Genomic DNA, 21,060 nt, shown 5'->3' with positions numbered 1-21,060 from the left:
TACTCTTGTGATGAGTATCTGTGTTCATTCATTCATTCTGCCCACTCCCCTGAAAACATAACCATACAGGGACTGTCCTCATCAGCCACAACATGCATATGTTTTTATCTTCATGGAGGTGTGCAGCTCGTCTGCTCTGCCAAAGTTCCACTGACCCACATGTGGATATAAAAACAGTTATGATATCTCAGTCAGCCTGTCTGTCTGGGGTTAGAGCCAAAACACAAAGATAGAAGATAGAAGAGAAGGGAGGAGGGGAACCTGATGAGGAATTTAGCCCAAGAACTGTCTCACCTGACTGGGTAACATTTAGAGCCTGGATTTAAGCTCTTAGCAAGAGCTTTTTAGACTTTAATCTGAAGTGCAGTACTCAGACTTTTACCAGTCCAGTTGTTATTAGAATGCAGTTTGATGTGTGAACACGTGTTTAAGCATATGTGTATGTATGGATTTTTTCAAGGAGGTGTTGACGGGGCAAAAATACCTCTTTCTTCTTGAGAGGAGAGGAAAGATTGTGAACTTTGACCTCAAGCTCCTCGACCTGGAGACCCAGAGAATGTTTCTGCTGAGTCAACTCCTCGATCACCCTGACCGAGACAGAGAGAGAGAAACAGAAACTCAGGTTAAAACTGTTAGCTGCAGTGAAGTCTATAGATGTGACCCAGAGCAGTATTAGAGTCAGTTACAGTATGTAGGTCGGAGCTCTGGCTCTTTGGTCAAGCCCAAAGGCCGTTTTTGACAAGGTCAGCCGATACCACTGTCAGCAGCTATATTATCAGTGTCGACAGTGCTGTGAATAGCATTGATATCAACAGTGAGCAGCAGACACATACCATAACCATAGAAAACAACTGCAACTTATGATGAATTTCTTATTTTCTGATCAATCCATAAATATTGTATCGTCTATAAAGTGCGCACGGCTTCCTGGTTGTGTGCCTCTATGCACCTGTCAAGTTGCAGTTACACTTTACCTCCATGTTTGTGAAAACACACATCTTCCTGCATAAAAGATCTCAACAGTCAGCACAGTTTCTGTCCTTTTCAGCATCACTAATTCATGATGTTGAGTAATGGCCAGAAAAGTGTTTCTGCAGAACATTATGATGCAACCATGAAGTTGACCTTTGATCTTTTGGATATAAAATGTCAGAACCTTATCATTATATCCTATTTGACATTTGTTTGAAATGTTGTCATAATTAGCATATTAATTCTTGAGTTAGGGCTAAAAACGTTTTGTGTTTTGTGATCTTGACCTTTGACCTTCTTGAGGAATCACATCACAAGAATGAGATGGAACAGTTCATTATATGTCTAGATATATGTTTATGTCAAACTGAAATTATTCCCTCAAGGTGTTCTTGATTTATTGGGTTCACAAGAATAAGACAGGCAAGGTCATGGTGACCTTGACCTTTGACAACCAAAATGTAATAAGTTCATTATTTAGTCTAAGTGAATGTTTTTGCCAAATTTTAAGAAATTCCCTATAGGAGTTATCACGTTTGCAAGAATGGGACGGACAACTCAAAAACCTCTGGCTAATCTTGATGCGGAGGTACAAAAAGCTGGGACTAACTACTGTGTGAATGTTTTGTATACAATGTGAAAATCACCTGTCTTTGTCATCCAGGGCCCGCTGGGTGAGCAGTCCACCCAAGCCTCCACTCTCCTCCATCCTCTCCACCATCTCTCTCTCCAGAGCCAGGCAGCGCTGAGTCTCTGAGTCCGCCAGCGAGGCCATCCGCTCAGCCTCGCCTCGCGCCAGCTCAGCCTCCTGAACACGACACACACAGAAGAAGGAAAAAAAATATCCAGTGTGTCAGGGATCTTGTGGATTACTTTGTTTCAAGGATAATTCCAATTTGTTCTTAGTACTAAATGAATCCTGCATGTGAGTGTGTTCTTGTGTGTCTGTACCTCTTGTAGCAGCTGAACTTTGGTTTCGAGGATCTCCTGCATGTGGATGATCTCCTCCTGTCGCTCCGCCAGGCGACGCTGCAGCTCTGCTTCATTCTGATTGGACAGGCTCTCTGCTGTTGACCTATGGGATCGTAGATTAAGTTAAAAAGTATTCAATAAGGCAGTCATACTCAAATTCAGGCCTGCGGGCCAAATCTGGCCTCCGATAGGGTGCCAAGAGGCCCCCTAAGCTATTTTCTGATTCACAATAACAATGAAGTGATTTACACTGGGAATAGTTTTTGAAGGTTTACTCTACACAAGGTGCCAGAGTGCACAAAACAGCATCAAAATGGAGCTTGTTTATCAAAAAAGTACCAGTAGACAGAGGTCCTAGCTAAACCACTAATGTCATAAAGTCCTAGAAATGCCCTGAAATCCAAGAAATGTCCTTAAATTCTGCAAAAATCCTAAAATCCTGGAAACATCTTAAAAACCTAGGAATGTCCTTAATTCCTAAAACTGATATAAAATCCTAGAAACATCCTAAAAACCAAAAAACCTCCTAAAATCCAACAAACGTCCTAAAATCCTAGAAATGTCCAAAAATCCTAGAAACATCCTTCAATCCTAGAAATGTCCTAAAATCCTATAAATGTCCTAAAAATCCTAGAAATGCCCTCGAAATCCTAAAAACATGAATGAGGCTGCTGCAACTGGCCCCCTGTGATTTTGCAAAAGTGGCCCCTAGGAAAGCAAGTTGAGAGTCCCTGCTATAAGGGAAGCTGCAAAATTAAATGTCTCCTTTAAGGACATAATGTCTTGTTTTGAAACATTAGAACATTTTGATGAGAGGATGTCTTCAATAGTCATAAGACGTCTGAACATATATGTTTTGAAATCTTTCATTTTGAAGCTATTGAAGATGTCTCCTTGGTTGAGACCCTGAAATCAATGAATAATAAATGTATCTAAGAAAAACAGCTCGCCTTAGAAGCAGATGGATTCATTTCATTGGCTTCTTTTCCCTCGTTGACAACAAACACTCATGATTTATTCATGCCATGTCAAATAGATCTGGGTATCATTAACAGGAGTCCTTCCCCAAAGACTCACAAGGTTATATGAATTCTGCCTCTGCACTCCAGAAAATCTGATACTTCTTCTGATATATCAGTACATGCAAGTCATCAGAGGAAATATGAGTTTTAGACGATGCTATTCTTGAATCAGTGCTTGGTTTTTATCACTGAGCCGCTCTGTAACAGTAGAACATAAGACGTGCTTTAAATATTACAGATCTGTAACACAAGTCAGGAACCTGGCATCAATAATGAGCCTGTTTTTCTGTGTTTTGCTGATAATGCAGAATTTAGAACTCATTTCCCAGAAAATGCCTCCTCTTTGTCTTGACTGTAAACCAACTTAAACAAGCCAAAAAAGTCAGACAGCGCCTGTGCAATGTTTTAATTCCATCTAAAGTCACACTGTGATAGACAGTCCTGCAAACAGCAAATGAGGCCGTGATTTTTGAAGAATAAATCCTGTTTGAGGACAGTCAGGCTTTGTTTCAGGATGAATGGTGCAAAATATCAGACTGGCCGCTGAGTTACAACCATTCATCACGTTGCTGTCGCTTATATGCTATTTTATTATATTTGGCAGTATCGCTCAGTGTGGAAAAGTGCATTTGTCATCAGAATAATGTTGCAGCTCCACAATATGCTTCTGTCAAATCAGCTTCATGAACAAGAATCAGGACATTAATTCAAGATCCTACATAAAACACTCTGAAATGAACTGTCCTGTTTGGAAAATGCCATACTGTACATTTATTATGTTGTTTTTGTTTCTTTTTTTTTCATTTGTTTTTGTTTTGTTTTGCCTTTTCATTTTACAGTACACCATATTTGATGCTAAGACTGTTTTATCTATATGAAATATCTGTTATAATTGAAAACCCCAGTAAAAGTAAAAAAAAAGAGTTCCATACTAAATAAGTTTTATTGAAATTTAAATTTATATTATGCAATTTATATACATATATATATACAAACGTGTGTATACATATATATATATATATATACTATTTATTTTATATATAAATTTCTTCACTATTTTATGTCTTAGAATATAAAGGGCAAGCGGACTTCATGTAGTAGGATATACTAAACAGAAAATAAAAATGAAACAGAAAACACCATGCTATGTTTTCTTGTCTAAGATCACCTGCAGAATTACTGAAAATAGGAATTACTGTTTTTTTATTACCAAAGAATGGGCTGTTTATACATGGAGAACGGGTCCTCGTCTACAGAGATTGCCATGTTGCACCGCCATGTTTCCACAGTAGCTCAAACATACACTGGCTCTAGAGAGGGCCATTTGTTTTGTTTTTTTGCACTGGCTGCCCCAGTTAGCAGCCCCTCTATGATGCAGCTCTCACCAGATTGTCATGATCGGTAATCAAATAACAGCAAAAAACTGCAGGGATTTGCATTAAGTGGGCATGTCTGTAAAGAGGAGACTCGGGGTACAGCCTCTTGAGGACAGGAATGTCTGATTAACACGATTAAAAAAAATAAAGGCATTAATTGCAGACCTTAATTGCATTTTGATTAAGGCATTACTGCTTACAGACCTAATATAAATATGTATATTAGTTGATGATTGACTAAACAGTAACTACACTTGTTGCACCACAACTGTGCAGCATTTGCATTGTGAAATAGCCCCTCTGCTCTTTTATCCTGCAATTAATATTTTACAGTTCACATCTAATATGGTGTTTGTGGAGGTGGTCTGCATTTCAGATGAGGTGGCCCTCCTCTGTGGGAAAACCCTACCTTTATAAAAGACCACAGTGTGATGCTGGATCCCTACAGAAAACTAACCACTTGTTTCCAGGCCCACAGCATAATCCACCAAACTGATCTAAAATCTGTTTGCAGGATTTTTTAAACATCCTGCTAATTGCAAGTCTTTTTTGTTATTACCCTCCTCAGTGGAGTGTAATAACAAAAAGACTTAAGGGAGTAAAGTGCAGTTTGTCTCCAGAGGAAAGGAAACATTGATTCCACAGGGAAATATCTGCAGACCCCTCTGAGGGCCTGTCACTGCTCCAGCACTCAGCAACAAGCCAGAGGGTCACAGCTTTTCCTCCTCACATCTATCAGTCAGGCTCTGTTAATAGCTCTAATGATAAACTGTGACCACAGAGTTTATTTATAAAACAGCAGGACAGAGAGGAACTCAGCACTGACCCCAAACTCCACTCCAACATTAACACATTCACTCTCAGCAGAGGCTTTCTCATTATTTTGACAAAGCGTCAGATTGACTGATCAAACTTATTACTCTATGACGTGTAACTGATGTTCTTCTTCCAATGTCCATCTACTGGGAAAATCATCAAACAGTGGTTTTACATGCTGACTCTCTTTATATCTATAAAGGAGTAGAGGGGGTTTAGCAGGATGACAAAACAGCAAAACTAACTTAGTATAACACCATGTCTACGGCTTTCCACAATCTGTAGATTTGCCAGCTCTTTTGTTTCTTTGATACCTTACATGCACCATTTCGTTGGTCTGCACCGAATATTTTTAAGAACAAAATTTGAATCCACTGGCCCAAACTCTCCAGATTAATACTTCAATGTGTTAAACAGAAAGTCTAGTGATTGATGATCCTGCAGTATGCAAACTTGCATTTCCTAAGATACCAAAGGCATGACCTGCCTCACTCTCCCTCTAACTGACGAATACTCATTGACCTCAAGAGGTGTGACCTGGGTTAGGGTTAGGGTAAGAGCTCATCTATGCTCAATGTTAGATACATATGTGGAAACAAATGGAGTCCTCTCTCTGTCCATACTGTGTGTTCATTTGGTCAGTATTTCTTCAGCTTCTCTGAAAGCTTACAGATATGGACAAAATGGAGCAGTACCTCTGGAGATTGTGAGGGAAGTGTAGTGTAGATCAACTGAGCTACAGCCATAGGAGACAACAACGACATTTAAGAAATGGTGGAATGGAAGGCATCAATAATAACGTTAAAAAACTTTCTCCGCACTCATTACACAATGTATCGAACGGCCTCACAGACAACCAACGTAAGCTGTGCTTTTAAAACCAAGGCTGTGTGCATGCTTACCATTAAGTTAGCAACGCTGTTTATTTCTTTATTTATTTTTTGGTTGAACTGACCCTTTATGCTGAAACACTGTCGGAATAATGCAACATGAAAAATTTGGAAGAAAACTTTGAAAACCACTATTATTGAACACATTCTGTGGTTTGCAGACTCAGTACCATCCCGCTGTTTGCAGAGTGAGTCTGCAGAGGAACTGACAGACAGCTGCCTCACAGACAGGTGCTACAGCTCAAATAGTTCCCAACTCAGCAACACAACAAACCACAGGACACCTCTGCCCTTTTCTCTCCCTGCTCCCATACTCTCTGCACCCTCCCCCTCCAAAACAAACCCACAGTGGGTCCCTTACTCCTTCTCCACCTCCTCATCCCCCATCATCGTCCTCCGTCCCAGAACACAGAGCCACTTCGTCCTCTTCAAAAGCATTTCAGAGCTGAGTCCATACATGGCATTCCTCAGAGCTTAGTGTGTGTTGTGATAGTTAGGTGAGTGTACAGGCTGGCAGGCTCGCATGTGATGAGAGGCCACCGGGTCCTGAGGTGGACTCATGGGAAACAATCAAACTCGTGATGAAAAGAGTGTGTTTGTAGTTCTCTGTTAGGTAACCCTAAAGACACCAATCTATGCAACAAAAGCTGACAGACTGTCCTAGAGATGTAATATATTACGGCTGAGCGATCTGTTGAATACATTTAGAGGTTAAAGGCCTGGGGATTCCCAAACTAACATACAGTCACTGATATTGTGTAGAAATGTGATACACAAAAGTTATCAATGCAGCAAGAAGTCATATACTCACAGTGCTTTGTCCAGAAGCTCTTGTTTCTCCTCAAGTTCCTTTTTCAGACTCTCCACTTCAACCTTCAACTCGATGTTCTGAAAAAAGAGATTCATCAAACAAAACATTTAAGACTCGCAGATTTGAAGAGCAAATCATTGATCATTCTTTGTCTCTGTGAGATATTGAGTCAAAATTGCATGAATTTGAACATTTTATTTCAGATTTGAGATTTTATTAAAACCATTATAACAGAACCAACATATTTATGATCATATAGAAATAATATTAGGATTTGATAATGTTGACAAATAATGTGATATTTTTAACTTAATCTTGATAGTTTGAGATAAATGTGAGAATATGTCAGAGATTCTTTCAGTAGATATTTATAGGGAAAAAGGTAAATGCTGCCAGATAATATTTATGTGCACCTTGATAGGTGATCAATAGTCAGTCAGCAGACTAATTTCATAAACTGTACAAAAAAATGCTGTCCTCATTCTCATGGAAAATGGCTAGATATGTCATAATAATGCCAGCTGATGGCTGGTCTAATATCACAATATTGGTATCATATTGATTCACACCAAGGGCACAGAGAAGATTTGTTGGTAGCTTTATGTTAAGTGTATATCAGTGCACCTAAAACATCATAATCAATCCCATAGTTTAAACTGAGATGGCCCACTTTAGATTCATGTGTGTTTTGCCATTGCCCTGCCCCTTTAGGAGACTAGCTGTGGTCCTGAGTCTATTCATTCCAAAGGGAGAAGTGAATATGAATACAAAATATGACCAACACTTTTGTACCATAGTCTCTAAAGTACATAAGCCACATATCTTCCAAACATTCTGACACTAAAATGACATTCAGATGGACAAATCAGGAGAAAATTAACTCTAATGGAGACATGTCAACACAGAATCTTTTCTCTGTGTGCAGCTGTGCTGTCGGTCCGATTACACTGGCAATGTCATTTTCCAACCGGATAAACAGAAATTAAAATAAGACTTACACATGTCACCATGAATTAAAAGTTATGTTGATGCCATTAAATAGCTGTTATCAGTTTCCATCAGGAGCATAGATTTAAAAGAGAATGGGCCAATTCTTGTTGCCACAGTACATGCACGTTGAATTTTCGGCAGTGACCTCCTGTGGCTGTAGTAATTATGTTGGGAGCAAAGAAGGAAGTCAGGTGACATAGTATGAACAGTCTCACAACAGTCTGCATAAGGAGGAGGTTGGGGGTGGATTGGTCCAACAAACACAGGACTTTGACCAAGAAGACACTGCTTGTGTCCATCATAAAACAAGAAGTCAACCTTGAGTAATTTTTAACTTTCATACGTAAATTAACTTGCGTAACTTCGCCAGTAAAGTTAGTTACCTTACATACATGACCCGGGTTACATAACAAACATAGTTGTTGAAAGCCAAAGTGTGATCTTTTCCTAAATCTAACCAAGTAGTTTTGTTGCCTAAAATTAACTTTGCATATGCACCCTCTGGACTATTGGTTAGTATAGCTGACCCCCCCTGAAGCAATATATTGGCAGTGATAAAAACTGGCTGAACAATCATTAATAGGCTGAAAACAATCAATACAGGTACATAACAATGTACTTTTCAATATGTTCCAATATAGTAAATCATTGTTTTATGTATTATGTCATACAAAACTTAAACATACATACGCTGTTACCTAATACATCCTAAAGTAGCAAATATTCTTATTTTTTCATTGGGAGTTCTCTTCAGTACTGCAGGGAGACACAAAATGAGCTTCCCAAGTTGCACGTGTTGACCTGTATTTCAGAGAGCTCTGGATGACTATAAATAGCTGGCAGGGAGATGAGCACCTGCTGTATGTGTCCCCTCTGCCCCCCCCACCCAGCAACATCTCCACTTTTAACTCTTGGCTCTGGAAGCAACAACAATCCGGACTGATCCGGCCGTCAGTTCGCTCACGTGCAGGTATCTGCCTGATTTATTTTTCTGTACATCCATCTGGAGATACAGTTGAGTGTTCCCGCTGTGAACTTCATGTCCATGTGCAGCAGGTCTGATTACTGACACACTGACACACAATGCAGGTGTTGCTGCTTCTGCAAACATGACCATAAACTAGAGGATAGCACGCAGTGTGCACGTATGCATGCAAACAGCGGGCCTGAGGGCTCTCAGGCTAACATAATGTGGGTCATTGGGTGTATAGTGGCCGACAGAAAGCAGGTCAGACTGTTATTGTTAAAACAACCCTCCTCTCAGCAGACATGTGGGTCTCTTTAGATACACTGCACTGCCTGACTGTGCCTTTCATCTGCCCAAAGACAGTTCAACAGTCTATTGGAAGCTCATTGTGTCTACCAATTTTTACTGAGAAAACACAGATTTTGAGTTTCAACTGATTTTCCTCCAACTTTTATGTTCTCATGCTTTACAGAATTGTCCTGTTTCCTTCTGTAAGAAAACAGTGAGCTCTGTTTACAGTAAACAGGCTCCTCCGAGTCAAGGACAGCTCAGACTGAGCTCATTCTGGAACACATTTAAAGGTCCAGTGTGTTTGATTCAGGGAGATTTATTGGCATTATTTATTATCTGCATAGAGAGCAATCTTTGTCTATGCAAACTGCCATGTTGCACATCCATGTTTCTACAGTAGCCCAGAATGGACAAACCAAACACTGGCCCTAGATAGGGTCATTTGCATTTCTGCATTTCCCCATTAGCCATCGTAGTGAGAAGCCCAACTGCAACGAGCAGTGCCGGAGTTACACTGATTTGTTACTATTTTTTTCAGTGTTTCTAGCAAGTTAATATCACTGGATCTGTTTGTTTTGAAGAGGAAGAGATCCTTTTTGGATGACTCTGTTTCCTGTGAATACCTCCATCATGTTTGGATCTTAAGTAATTGGAGAAAAAAGATGACCACAAATTAGCATGTGCTTGACAAGCCCGCAGTGACACAGCAAACAGCTTTAGAAAAATATGATTTGTAAACTGCTTTAACGGTTTAAGTTACCAGGTTTGTTTGTTTTGGAAAGGAAGAGACTTCTGCACATAATTTGGCTCATGGTAAAACCCTCCTGAACGTTTGGATCACATAAGGGTGAACACACATTAACATATCAGAGAAAAAGGGGCAAGCACACATTAGCATGTGGGTGGTGAGTCGCTTATCTCTGAGATGCCTAACAATATTGGAAAAATACTGATTTTTACATTAAACCTACTTTATTCTGTGTTTTTACTGCTTTTAATCAACTGCTTCATTTGTTTTTAGAGAGGAAGAGACATCTGTGGATACCTAAGCGCCTGGTTAAAACCTCTTGAACAATGAACACTGCAGAAATTCTAAACGTAAAAGTTTAAGCTGGTTGCAATCAGCAACTCGCTGCTAGATGCCACTAAATCCTCCTAAATCTTCACAATTCACCTTTAACATGTATGTACATACAGTTTTCATATGTCTCAAATTTGTTTTCTCTGATGAAGCCCATAAAAAGCATCAATAGATTTACACTTAGACCGACTTAGCTGTAAAATAAAAAGACAAATATTATGTTTATAGTACACAATGGGGAACCGGTTCACTGGCAGCCTATGATGACATATTGTTTAACTATTTGAATGATTACAAATACTAAAATGTGTTGGTTTGCTACAGCTTTGCTCTCTGTGGATTTTATGACTGCTGACTAGATTTATGTCAGCAGGCTAACGGAGCCCTCTGACAGGACTTATGGGCTTATGTCCTCTGTCCACTGAACATAGTACTTCTGATGCAACCATTTGCATTGTTGTTGTTTTCATATTGTTTTTATGTGGCATGCTTATTTTAATAGAGCCTAAATTTTCCAAATTTTTAAAATAAAAAAACTCCAGACATTGTGGAGGAAACCAAAGAGAGCTCACTTTTTTTTTTTATTTAGGTGCCCCATGGTTGGGTTTAAAGGGACAGTTCACCCCAAAATCAAAAACATATTTTCCATCTTTTTTCTTTTTACCGAACTACACCCACCGACCAAATTACCATGCAGAGATTATTTACTTGTGGACGAGAGGCTCATGTTCGTAACAGTGCGAGATGTAAACAGCAATGGCGTTCTCCTCAGCTAAGCTGTAATGTTAGCTCGCTCAGTGGTGCTAGGTGAGCTAGCAGTAGATGCACTCTTCCTTCTGTGTGGTGGTATGGTTAGTGGGTGTAGTTTTGGTAGAAAGAAAATAGTTTCTACATGAAACTGCTCACAACAAGATCTGTGGGTTATCTTGATTAACTGGGTCATGATTTCTAGAGAGACATTGCTGTTAAGCTTTATCTGTCTCATCTAGTTCCATTATATTGGAGAGAAGGCAGACATGTCTAGTTCATGATGCCTCCAACAACTGCGAAATGGACAGCTCTTGTATTGCACTTTTCTAATCCTCCAAGCACTCAATGCGCTTTCACACTTCATGTCACATTCACCCACTCACATACACATTCACACACTGGTGGATGAGGCTACCATACATGGTGCCTCCTGTTACTAAGTAACCATTCACATGCACTCACACACTGACGGCACAGCTTCGGGAGCAATTTGGTGTTCAGAATCTTGCCAAAGTATACTTTGACATGTTGACTGGAACGAAACATCAACCTTCCAGATGACCCGCTCTACCTTTGAGCCACAGCCACCACCATAGGATAAAGAGTGAGAATATCTGCATAGGGCAGGTGAATGGGTCAAACTAATTCAAGACTTTCACCTGAAAGCCTGCTGTTCATTTCCTGTGCGTAACCAACAGTAGGTTGAGTTTTTGGTTTTTTTTTACAACATTGTGTGCTAAGCATCTGTAGCATACTACGCTAGTGACTTATGTCACATTACATTACTTTAGTAATGTACAATATAAATACATTAAATACATAATAACAACCGTAGTTATTTTAAGCCAAACTGTTTTTTTCCGAACCTAATCATGTTCTTTTGTTGCCTAAATCTAAGGTAATCAAACCTTAAAATAAAGTATTTTACACACGTTGTAATCTTATTTTGAAGAACCCTTTATGCATGTAACAAGCAGAACCTGTACATTTTCCATGAAAATTGATTTTTTTAAATGACATAATGCATGTAACATGCATGTAATTTTCCACTGACAAAGTGGTGGTATTTGACTGGTTGGGATGAGAAAGTGTTGCTATTTTTGATTTTGGGGTGAGCTGTCCCTCTAAGTACCTGTTGGTTTGTCTCTGGCAGCCCTGAGACAAGCTGTAGTCTCTGTGAATCAGCCTCACAGGCAGAGTTGACTGACAGTGTGTATGAGCTGTTACAGAGCAGCCTGAGACCTGCTGTCACTATTAATAACTGTCAAACACAAACCTGCAGCTCTGAGAACAACAAGGCTGACTGCACTGCAGAGCAGCTACACAAATACATGAAGTGCATGCAAACAGAGAGTATTGATCATTTCCTGCATGTATAATTCACAGATGAATGTTCTCACTCACCCTCTTGTGCACATCATCGCCACTCTCCTCAAACTTCTGCTGGATCTTCTCCTCCAGGAAGTAGATCCGGAGCTTCAGGCTGAAGTTCTCCTTCTTCAGGTCGTTCAGGTGCTGCGAGATAGTGCGGCAACCGGGATTAGTCATGATGACAGGTGACTCTTTTGTAGGGGGCATTGCAGCCCCCCATTTAGTACCGCATAATATGTGAAAAGACAGGGCTGAAGAGAAACAGCAGCGTCTGACTGAAGATTCAAACTATCTTGATGATACAGAACTCCGATCTGCTCTCTCCTGCCGTCACATCGACAGGCAGGAACAAAAACTGAGTCGTGGTCAAAACATCAAGTGGAAATGAGCTCTTCTCCGTTTGGATTTGTTACAGGAGGGCCGTGGATGGCACACAGGCAGGCAGAGGGGGATTATGGGAGGCAGGAGGAGGGGGAGAGGGGATGTTTCCTTTTTTACCACGAGGAAGTCATGCCAAGAATCTGAGACAGGAGAAGTGTGTGTGTGTGTGTGTGTGTGTGTGTTGATAAGTGCTGAGCTGCTGTGAAAGCCTCTCAACATTCACATTTGTGAATGTGTGGGCGTTTTGATTGGTGTGTTTTTCTTCATTTTGACCTTTAATTAAGGCGTCTGACTTGAGATCACAAGAAACTGTCCTCATCAGAAAAATGAAAACATTTGGTCATTTCTTCAAACACTAAAAAATAACCTGTATTTACATTTGTCTAAAAAATTACCTCTCTCCAAAGCGAAGGAGGATGAAGTGTAGCCACAAAACCTCGTAGGGAGTGAACGGTTGAGCACACAGCTGTTTGCATCCCGCCATCTACCAACAGTTGACATTGGTTTCTTTTATATGACAATAATTGTTTCCAAACCTTAACCAAGTAGTTTTAGTTGCCTAAACTTCATGACACTTTGAACATAGAGGTGACAGATCGAAAAACATATCATGTCATATGAATCTTTTTGTAATGATTTTGGAAGCATGTCAGAAGACTTGTACTTGTGCGTCTGTGTGTTTTTACACTGTCTAATTATAGTGATGGATGGAAGCATGGACCTCATACGAAGCAATTGGCCCATGGCCACAGAAAGGCTGCACCACTTTTTTACCAAGAAGCAAGTCACACAGACTTTGTGGTGGTTTTTCCTCTTTTTTGTTGTTATCCTTGTCTTTGGTGTCTTTATGTATCTTATTGTGTTTTTGTGTCTCTGTTGTAATTTTGTGTCTCCTTGTGGTAGTTTTGCCTCTTTTCATAGTCATTTTGTGTCTCTTTGGAGTTATTAAGTTTCTTTTTTGGTCATTTTCAGTCTCTTCCTGGATGGTATGCGTTAGTTGACTGAAATTTTGCAGGTGAAAGCCGAGGGGGGCTGGTACTTTAGGCCCCTGTGCCAGTAATCCATCAATGGATGTGAGTTTAACGGTGAGTGAAAATCCTGACAGCTCTGTTAACAGACTCCACTGTGCACAGAGAGGTGACCAGTACGTGATCTAAGAATATGATAAGTTCAAGGTCTACAGAGGACAACTGGGGAGCAGTTCAGCTGAAGAGAAGCTTCACTGAGCGTAGTGTGACTGACAGCTGCTGCATGGAAGCAACACTAAAATATAGTCAGAGGACATACTGTGAGGGAGAACAATGAAACTGCAGGGGTGGAGGAATCCATATGGTCCCAACAGATATCCTCTCTTCTTTTCAACATCCTCCTCCAACCATGAAGGACAGTTGAGGAAAGATGGGATGGAGAATCCAAAAAGAATTCGAGAAGACAACCACAACATTGCATTTGCATACAAATCTGAATGAACTAGCACCGGCAAAGCAAAACATGTGCATCTGCATTATGAGTCATATTGATGAAGCAAAGAACTGTGGGATGGAAATGTCTCCTGAAGTTGCATGTCTCAGTAAAGCTTTGATGATATGCAGGTCAACAACATCTAAATGTCTAGATTAAAACTGCATTAAATCTTAAAGATAAGTGACATTATAAATCCTCTGACACCTGGATCAACATCACTTTTTTGTGTTGCATTCAGATACCTTTTGCAAGTATTTAAACCTTATAAACCTGAGCGGAATCATGGAAAAAAACTAAGGAAAAATGTCTTTATTTATAATAATCATTATTATATATTTGAAATTTTGAAATTTTTTACTTTGTATTTTCTTTGCAAATTTTCTGGTTCTTTTTTTCTATTTTTGTGCTAATTTCTGGCCATTCCTTCTGCAGTTGCTCATTGCTTTCTTCCCGTGTTTTTGAATGAAATCGAGCAAATTTGTCCAGGTTTCAGAGGGTTAATAGGCATCCAGTTTAGCTACAACCATTCTTCCACATCATTTAAGTGGCTGTATTGCATTCCACTGCACATTACAGTCTTTGAAATGCTGAAGTAATGTTTTTATGAAAAGATCTTTTCAGTTAATTTTGGCATGCTTTAAACTAGATGTTTTGACTTCTCATCATCTGCAAATGTCAAAACTTAGACTTACAAGAAATGAGCTAAAGGAAGCAGAAGAAAAGGAACTGGAACTCCTATCAAACTTGCAAAAGCTAGAAACTTCTGTCAAGTGAGTTTACTTAAGAATCCAGTTGATGAAATAAGGGTTTTTGACCTCACTCTAACAGGAAAACAGCCAATTCCACAAAAAAAGACTGCTCTAAACTCCCAGGTGTAATCCTCGTTTGTGCCTGTATCTGGAGTCAGATTAGTCTATGACCACAGGGAGGCGCTAACGCTCCACCTGAACTCAGAGAGTTCCGACATCCCTGCAGATCTCAGCGAGCACAGCAGCGATCTAGAGGCTATTTACAGAAGCCATGGCCCTGCGGCTGTCACTGAAGAATGCTGAAGTGGTGAGACGTTGATCACACATGCAGGGCCGTCCAATGTGCTGGCACTCTGTACGAGACTGACTGACGGCAGATTACAGCTACACACTAGCATATGGCTCGACGCAGGAACACATGTTGGATTCACATTCTGCACATACAAGCGCACAAGAGCTGATAGAGGAAAAAACGATATGCAGATAGCTTCAGTGTGAAATAGTCTGATACAAGACACAAAGACATCATTGGGCTCCTTATCTCAAAGGGCCATGCGCAGTTTTTTTTTAAACTTATGTATACTTTGTGGATGTTTTCTCTGTTTATTATATTTAACACTCATTTCTTGCTGGTTCTTTTAAAACCTGATTTTGTGTAACAAAATTATGACTGCATGTGAAATAACCACATATCTGTTTCTCGTTGTGCACACATCCGTCAATAAAGTAACAATAGCTGTCATTTTCCTTGCATTTAATGTGGTGTAAGTCCTATTTACAGCCAGCACATTTAGGCTTTTCTAAAATCTAATAACAGATAAATGATATTGGTAGGATGTTAGAGCAACAGTGTGAAAAGCATGGATTTGGATCTAATAACAGCGGCTACACTGAAACCTTTATGCTGTGAAACCAGAGCAGAAACAGAAGTATGACCTCTAATATCAACACTTAGTGAAGACCTGTGTCACATAAAAGGAAAGCAATCTTAAAAAAGCAGCTTAACGCCCTGTTTTATATTGAACACACCCACACATATTTAAAAATGCATTTAAACCATTTTTTGAAAAATGGATCTAGTGTTGATTTAATGTTAAATACTGTAAAATAATATGTTACCATTTTTAGATACATGTTATTAGACAATTATCATTATAATTATTAGATAAACCTTTTAATTATTTTCACTTGATTGAATTTTTTTTTGTTTTACTCTATAAAATAGTGAAAACTCATCACAAGCTCCCTAAACCCAAAGTGACACCTTCAAATGTCTTACTTAGTCCAAAACCTACTTTAAAAAATACTGAAAAACAGCGATTCTTTACAACTGAGAAGCTGGAATCACAGAAAGTTTGATATTTTTATTTGATGACAATAAATCACAATAATTTTAAACACTTCTGTCAATCAGTTTGTCGATTACTTTATTCTATCAGCACTATTGTCATTAGATTCTATCTTTTGTAGTCCAGATCGTGACAGAATTCATTTTTACTCTCTAGTTGCATATTTTAGGAAACTGTTGGCATGTTGCATCCCTGGGTGCACTCCCTAAGCACCCGGCACTACACAAACACAGACATGATTTGCACAATCAACTATTAAACTGATTGGCAAATAATTTGATAATCAATTAGTCAGTTGTGAATGTGTTATTTAATGATTAATGTTATGTGTATTTAATTGTGTTCTATTTTATGATAGCTTTACTTATGTAAAGTGTCTTTGAGTACCATGAAAAGTGTTCTATAAATAAAATCTCTTCTTTTTCTTCTTATCATTACTGTTTTTATTATTAGTAGTAGCAGTAGTAGAAGAAGAAAGCCAGTAAGCTAGTAAATTATTATTATTAGTAGATTAATTTTTTAAAGAAAAAAAAAATCATAAAAAAAAATCTGATTCCAGCTCCTTCAAATGTGAATATTTACTGGTTTATTTCCTCCTTTATGATAGTAAACATTATCTTTGGCTTGTGGAGAAAACAAGGCATTTTGTCTTCATTACCACTGATCAACATTTTTTATTATTTTCTGACATTACAAATAATCGATAGATTGTAAAATAATCAATAGATTAAGAGAGGTCCCTCATTTTACTGCAGCCTAGTGTGGATTATAAAAACTGTGGGTCCAAAACAATGTGGGAAACTATAACATCCCTTTCACTAACACCTTTTGTGTGAACTAGAACGGCAACTGCAAGCACATACAGCTGCAATGTTTCGTCCGTCCACATACTTTTGGCCACATACAGTGCACATGCAGAAGTCCACGTCTAACTTCGAGACACACTTCGAGAGTCCTCAGAGGCTTCATGAAGAAGCAACACTGGCTGACTACTGAACACATTAGCCGGAGTGATTTGTCAATAACCAATAATCAGGAGGAGAGAATGAACCCAAAATATATTGCTGATGACAACACTTTAGAACAATCTCAATCTGACAGAGTTTAAAAACACAAGACCACAACAATTGCTACAAAAAATCAAACCAGATGAGATTTCGGGGTTGTCATCTGCTTCGGGATACATGCAGTAAGAGGTGATCGATGATTAAAGTGGACACGCACACACAAACACGCACACAGACGACTGATAGTTTTTTGGCCAAAACAATCGAGGGAGTTAGACACAAGTGCATCACGCACACTGAGAACTGAAAACCAATCTGGAGTCGACGAGAAGTTGGAGGAGAGACGCTGACCGCAGCGGCTCATCCAGAGGTCACGCAGAGAGAGAAAAGGCTGAATTTATTACAACACGGCGTGCCCGTGAAATGAAATCATCCTAATTCTGCAGGACTTTTCCAGCAGCGGAGCATAATCCAATACGAGAGAAGGGGGAAAAAAAAGAAGCATTAGAACATTTTTCCAGGTTCATGATGCTCCAACCTCTACCCCACTGAGTCTTATTATTTGGGAACTAACTCGGACCCCGTTATTAGTATCAGAAAGGATTAAAACCTGAAATATCTGGGTACAAGGGGGCATATTTTCCACTGTTCCTTACCCTGTTCCTCACCATTTGCATGCACCACTGAAGACTGTTTTGTTGGCATGGCAGCAAGACAGGAGGCAGCCAAAAAAGTTTACTAACCCCTACCCTCTGCTTCATCTTTGTGTCGAGAGACGTTTAAAAACCATCTCTGCAGGGATTGGAGTGTAATTGGGAGTTTGCATGTAAGTGTGTGACTGTGTGTGTGTGTGTGTGTGTGTGTGTGCTTTGGATTGGCAGAGTGCTGGGAGTTTTCCCCTTTTACCGGTAACAGGAGCTCCTTGATGCCAGCTAGCTCGACATTTTCCAGCCCCGCGCTCTGGCAGTGCCAAACCCCTAATGCAGTTCTGCAGGGGGAATGTCTGATTGTGTTTATTGTGCTGCCACGGTCCACAGTAGACATGCTGGTTAAAAATTATCATTTGTAAACCTAATTAAATCATCAAGAGAGCCACTAAAAATATCCCCAGGAGCTAATTAAAATCGTGGACAGAAGAAAAGGAGACACACTGTAGAGAACGCTGATTAAACCTGCACACTGGGCAGATGCTGCTGCGTGGTTTATTATATTTAACATCAGGTCACATAGTTTTAATTTAAAGAGTGCCTGCAGGTACCTGTATGCTTGTTTGCGTCTTTTACAATGAGAAGTTGGATAACAAATCTCATGTCTGCGTGGTAGTAAGAGCTGGAGTCAGGATGTAGTTAGTCTAGCTTAGCATTAAGACTGGAAGTAGGGGGAAACAGCTAGCTTGGCTCTTTCAAAATAAAACTAGAATGAGTGCACCAGTCAAGTTGCATTTACAGTTTACATCCGTGTGTGAAAACATGGATGCTTCATAAATCTTCCCCTGGCAGCACATAAGATCTCTACAATCTGCCCAATTTTAAGATTAGTGTCACTAATTCAATATCTGAACAAATGCCTCCCCTTCTGCTCCTGAGATATGACGTTGAGAAATGGCCAGAGAAGTGTTTTTGCAGAAAATCATTGTCGCAGTGAGGTTGACCTTTTGAAAATAAAAAGTTGCTCCTTCTTAATTTTATCCTAATAGGCTATTCTTAATATGTTCTCGCCTTGTTGTTTTTGCTAATGCTCTACTTTCTGCATTTTGTACGAGCTGAAGTTTACTAATTGATGTCTTTAGGAGGCCAGTAAGCAGGGCATTACAGGAGTCTAGTTTTGAGAAGATAAAAGCATGGTTGAGTTTTTTTTGTGTCCTTGACAGATAAGGTCTAACTCTTATTTCAAAGATGAAAATAACCTGATACTTCTTAGCTACCTCAATGCAAACTTTTTCTTCAGAACTTCTGCTTCTGGACAAAGAAACGAAAGGGGGCTGATGGTGGACTGATGGTGGGTTAGTCATGTAGCTAATGGGCAGGTCAAGCAGCTGCTCCAGACGCAACTACTCAGATCTGGTTTTACCAGCAGATATCAACACCAAGACTTTCTCTTTTCTTCGTTTACAGCTCAGTTAGCAACTTGAGACAGGTCCAGACAACATTTCGGCTAATCTCTATAAACAGACATCTGCAGGTAAATGAGAATAAATTAGGAAAAAGCTAATAAATAGCTGAAATGTTGTCAGATGATGGCAAATGGGTTTTAAGATTGTGCTTGGGCCAATGCCTCTTCTGCTCCCCACATGATCCACTGTTTAACTGCTGCTCAAATATGATTTGTCAAGACTACAAACGGACTACAAACAGAAATCAAAACACTTCTGATACCAGTCTTGTAACGCTGCCCACAGATTTCTGCATACATATGCATATACAGATTACACAACGGTCAAATGATCAGCTTTGCACACGTTAAGTGACACAGACACTGACTTCATGTTCCATCTCAAACCTAAAACCTAAAATAAGTTGGAGGCAATGAAAGTGAACCAGCCAACAGTTACACTTAAAATAAAATGTAACTTTTAGGAAAGGTGACTATGAGCGAGGTGACAGATCTTTTAAGTCAGACACTTTGACATCAGACTAGACATTCAGAGAGAGAGAATGTTGTGTGTTTTCTCCATTAACAAACTGCAAACACAGCACAGACCAGTTTGTTCTATATTTAAAACAATATGATGGAGTGTGATGATTTGAAACAGCATTAAATCCCTCAGACAGCTGGCTACTGCTGACTTCAGAGGTCACACGGCTGTTATTAGTGAGTACGACACAGAGAGACTGTGAGCCACGTTAAATCTGACCACACACACTGAATCCATATAATTGAGATTCATTGCAAATGTTCATAATAAAATAACAATCAATGCCAAAGTCCCTGCCACAGATTACGTTATACTTCACCCTTAAAATAGATTAATGAGGTAGAGAGGGCCACGTGCTACTGTTTTCACACTATTAACACAAACTAAATACATCTAGCCACTTTTAACAAGTGTGTAAAATAACCCAATTTATTTTTTTGAAATGGAACTATATTTTTTTCCGTTTTATTTTTCCAGCAAATAATCATTTCTCCTCACACCACGGGCTCATAATGACTGACAAAACAGCTGGGCTGACGTTCAGAGAAAACATAGTGCAGAGTTTGAGATTTATTTATAAGGGAAAATTTATCAAGCAGAAAATTTTAAGACTCGCTGTGTCCAAAGTGAAGCCTGCTGAGGGGCATGAGGACCCGACCAAAATACAAGGTGACCTGGTCAAGACTAACATCAGTCTGGACTGTAAGTGAAGGAACCAACTACAGGCTGTCAAATTTACTTTATGCAAAGTTACAGCACACAACAGTCTAATTGTCGAATAATGAATATGAGAGAGTTCAGCTCTAAAACAAGAAAAAAAATTAGCTATAAAATAATAAGAAATTATAAGAAAATGACCTGCAAATTGACAAAAAAAACAGATGAAAATGAAATGTAAAATTTCAAAAAATAAATAATTATTATAATAAAATATATTTTTTCTGAATCCTAATTTTAACATATAATTATAAATTCATTGATATCTTTCCCTATATTTTATATTTGATATGTGTTTATATTTTTTTATTGATTTTCTCTCTGTCTTTTAAGCTTTTTTAAGATTTTGTTATACATTGTGATATATTACCTTTTTTTCTACTATTAATTTGTCCCAAAGGAAAAGTTTGTCAACATGTATGTATTATCTAACTAGTTTTTTTTTTTTT

The 21,060-nt window shown here is 39.1% G+C and overlaps 1 protein-coding gene across 1 annotated transcript in view; it reads right to left on the bottom strand.

Moving 5' to 3' along the window:
- LOC121962789 (myomegalin-like) overlaps positions 1-21,060 on the bottom strand; it is a 73,127-nt gene that overhangs the window by 4,647 nt on the left and 47,420 nt on the right. The window contains exons 4-8 of the mRNA XM_042513092.1: positions 12,343-12,453; positions 6,860-6,936; positions 1,924-2,047; positions 1,620-1,780; positions 485-587 (exon numbers count right to left, since the gene is read on the bottom strand). Of these exons, the coding sequence (XP_042369026.1) occupies positions 485-587; positions 1,620-1,780; positions 1,924-2,047; positions 6,860-6,936; positions 12,343-12,453 (576 nt within the window). The remainder of the gene's footprint in view (positions 1-484; positions 588-1,619; positions 1,781-1,923; positions 2,048-6,859; positions 6,937-12,342; positions 12,454-21,060) is intronic.

The sequence above is a fragment of the Plectropomus leopardus genome, chromosome 3 (genome assembly GCF_008729295.1).
Source record: "Plectropomus leopardus isolate mb chromosome 3, YSFRI_Pleo_2.0, whole genome shotgun sequence".
NCBI classification, from domain to species: Eukaryota; Metazoa; Chordata; class Actinopteri; order Perciformes; family Serranidae; genus Plectropomus; species Plectropomus leopardus.
The sequence above is the reverse complement of the archived record's forward strand: the minus strand, read 5'-3'. Positions and strand labels throughout refer to the sequence as shown.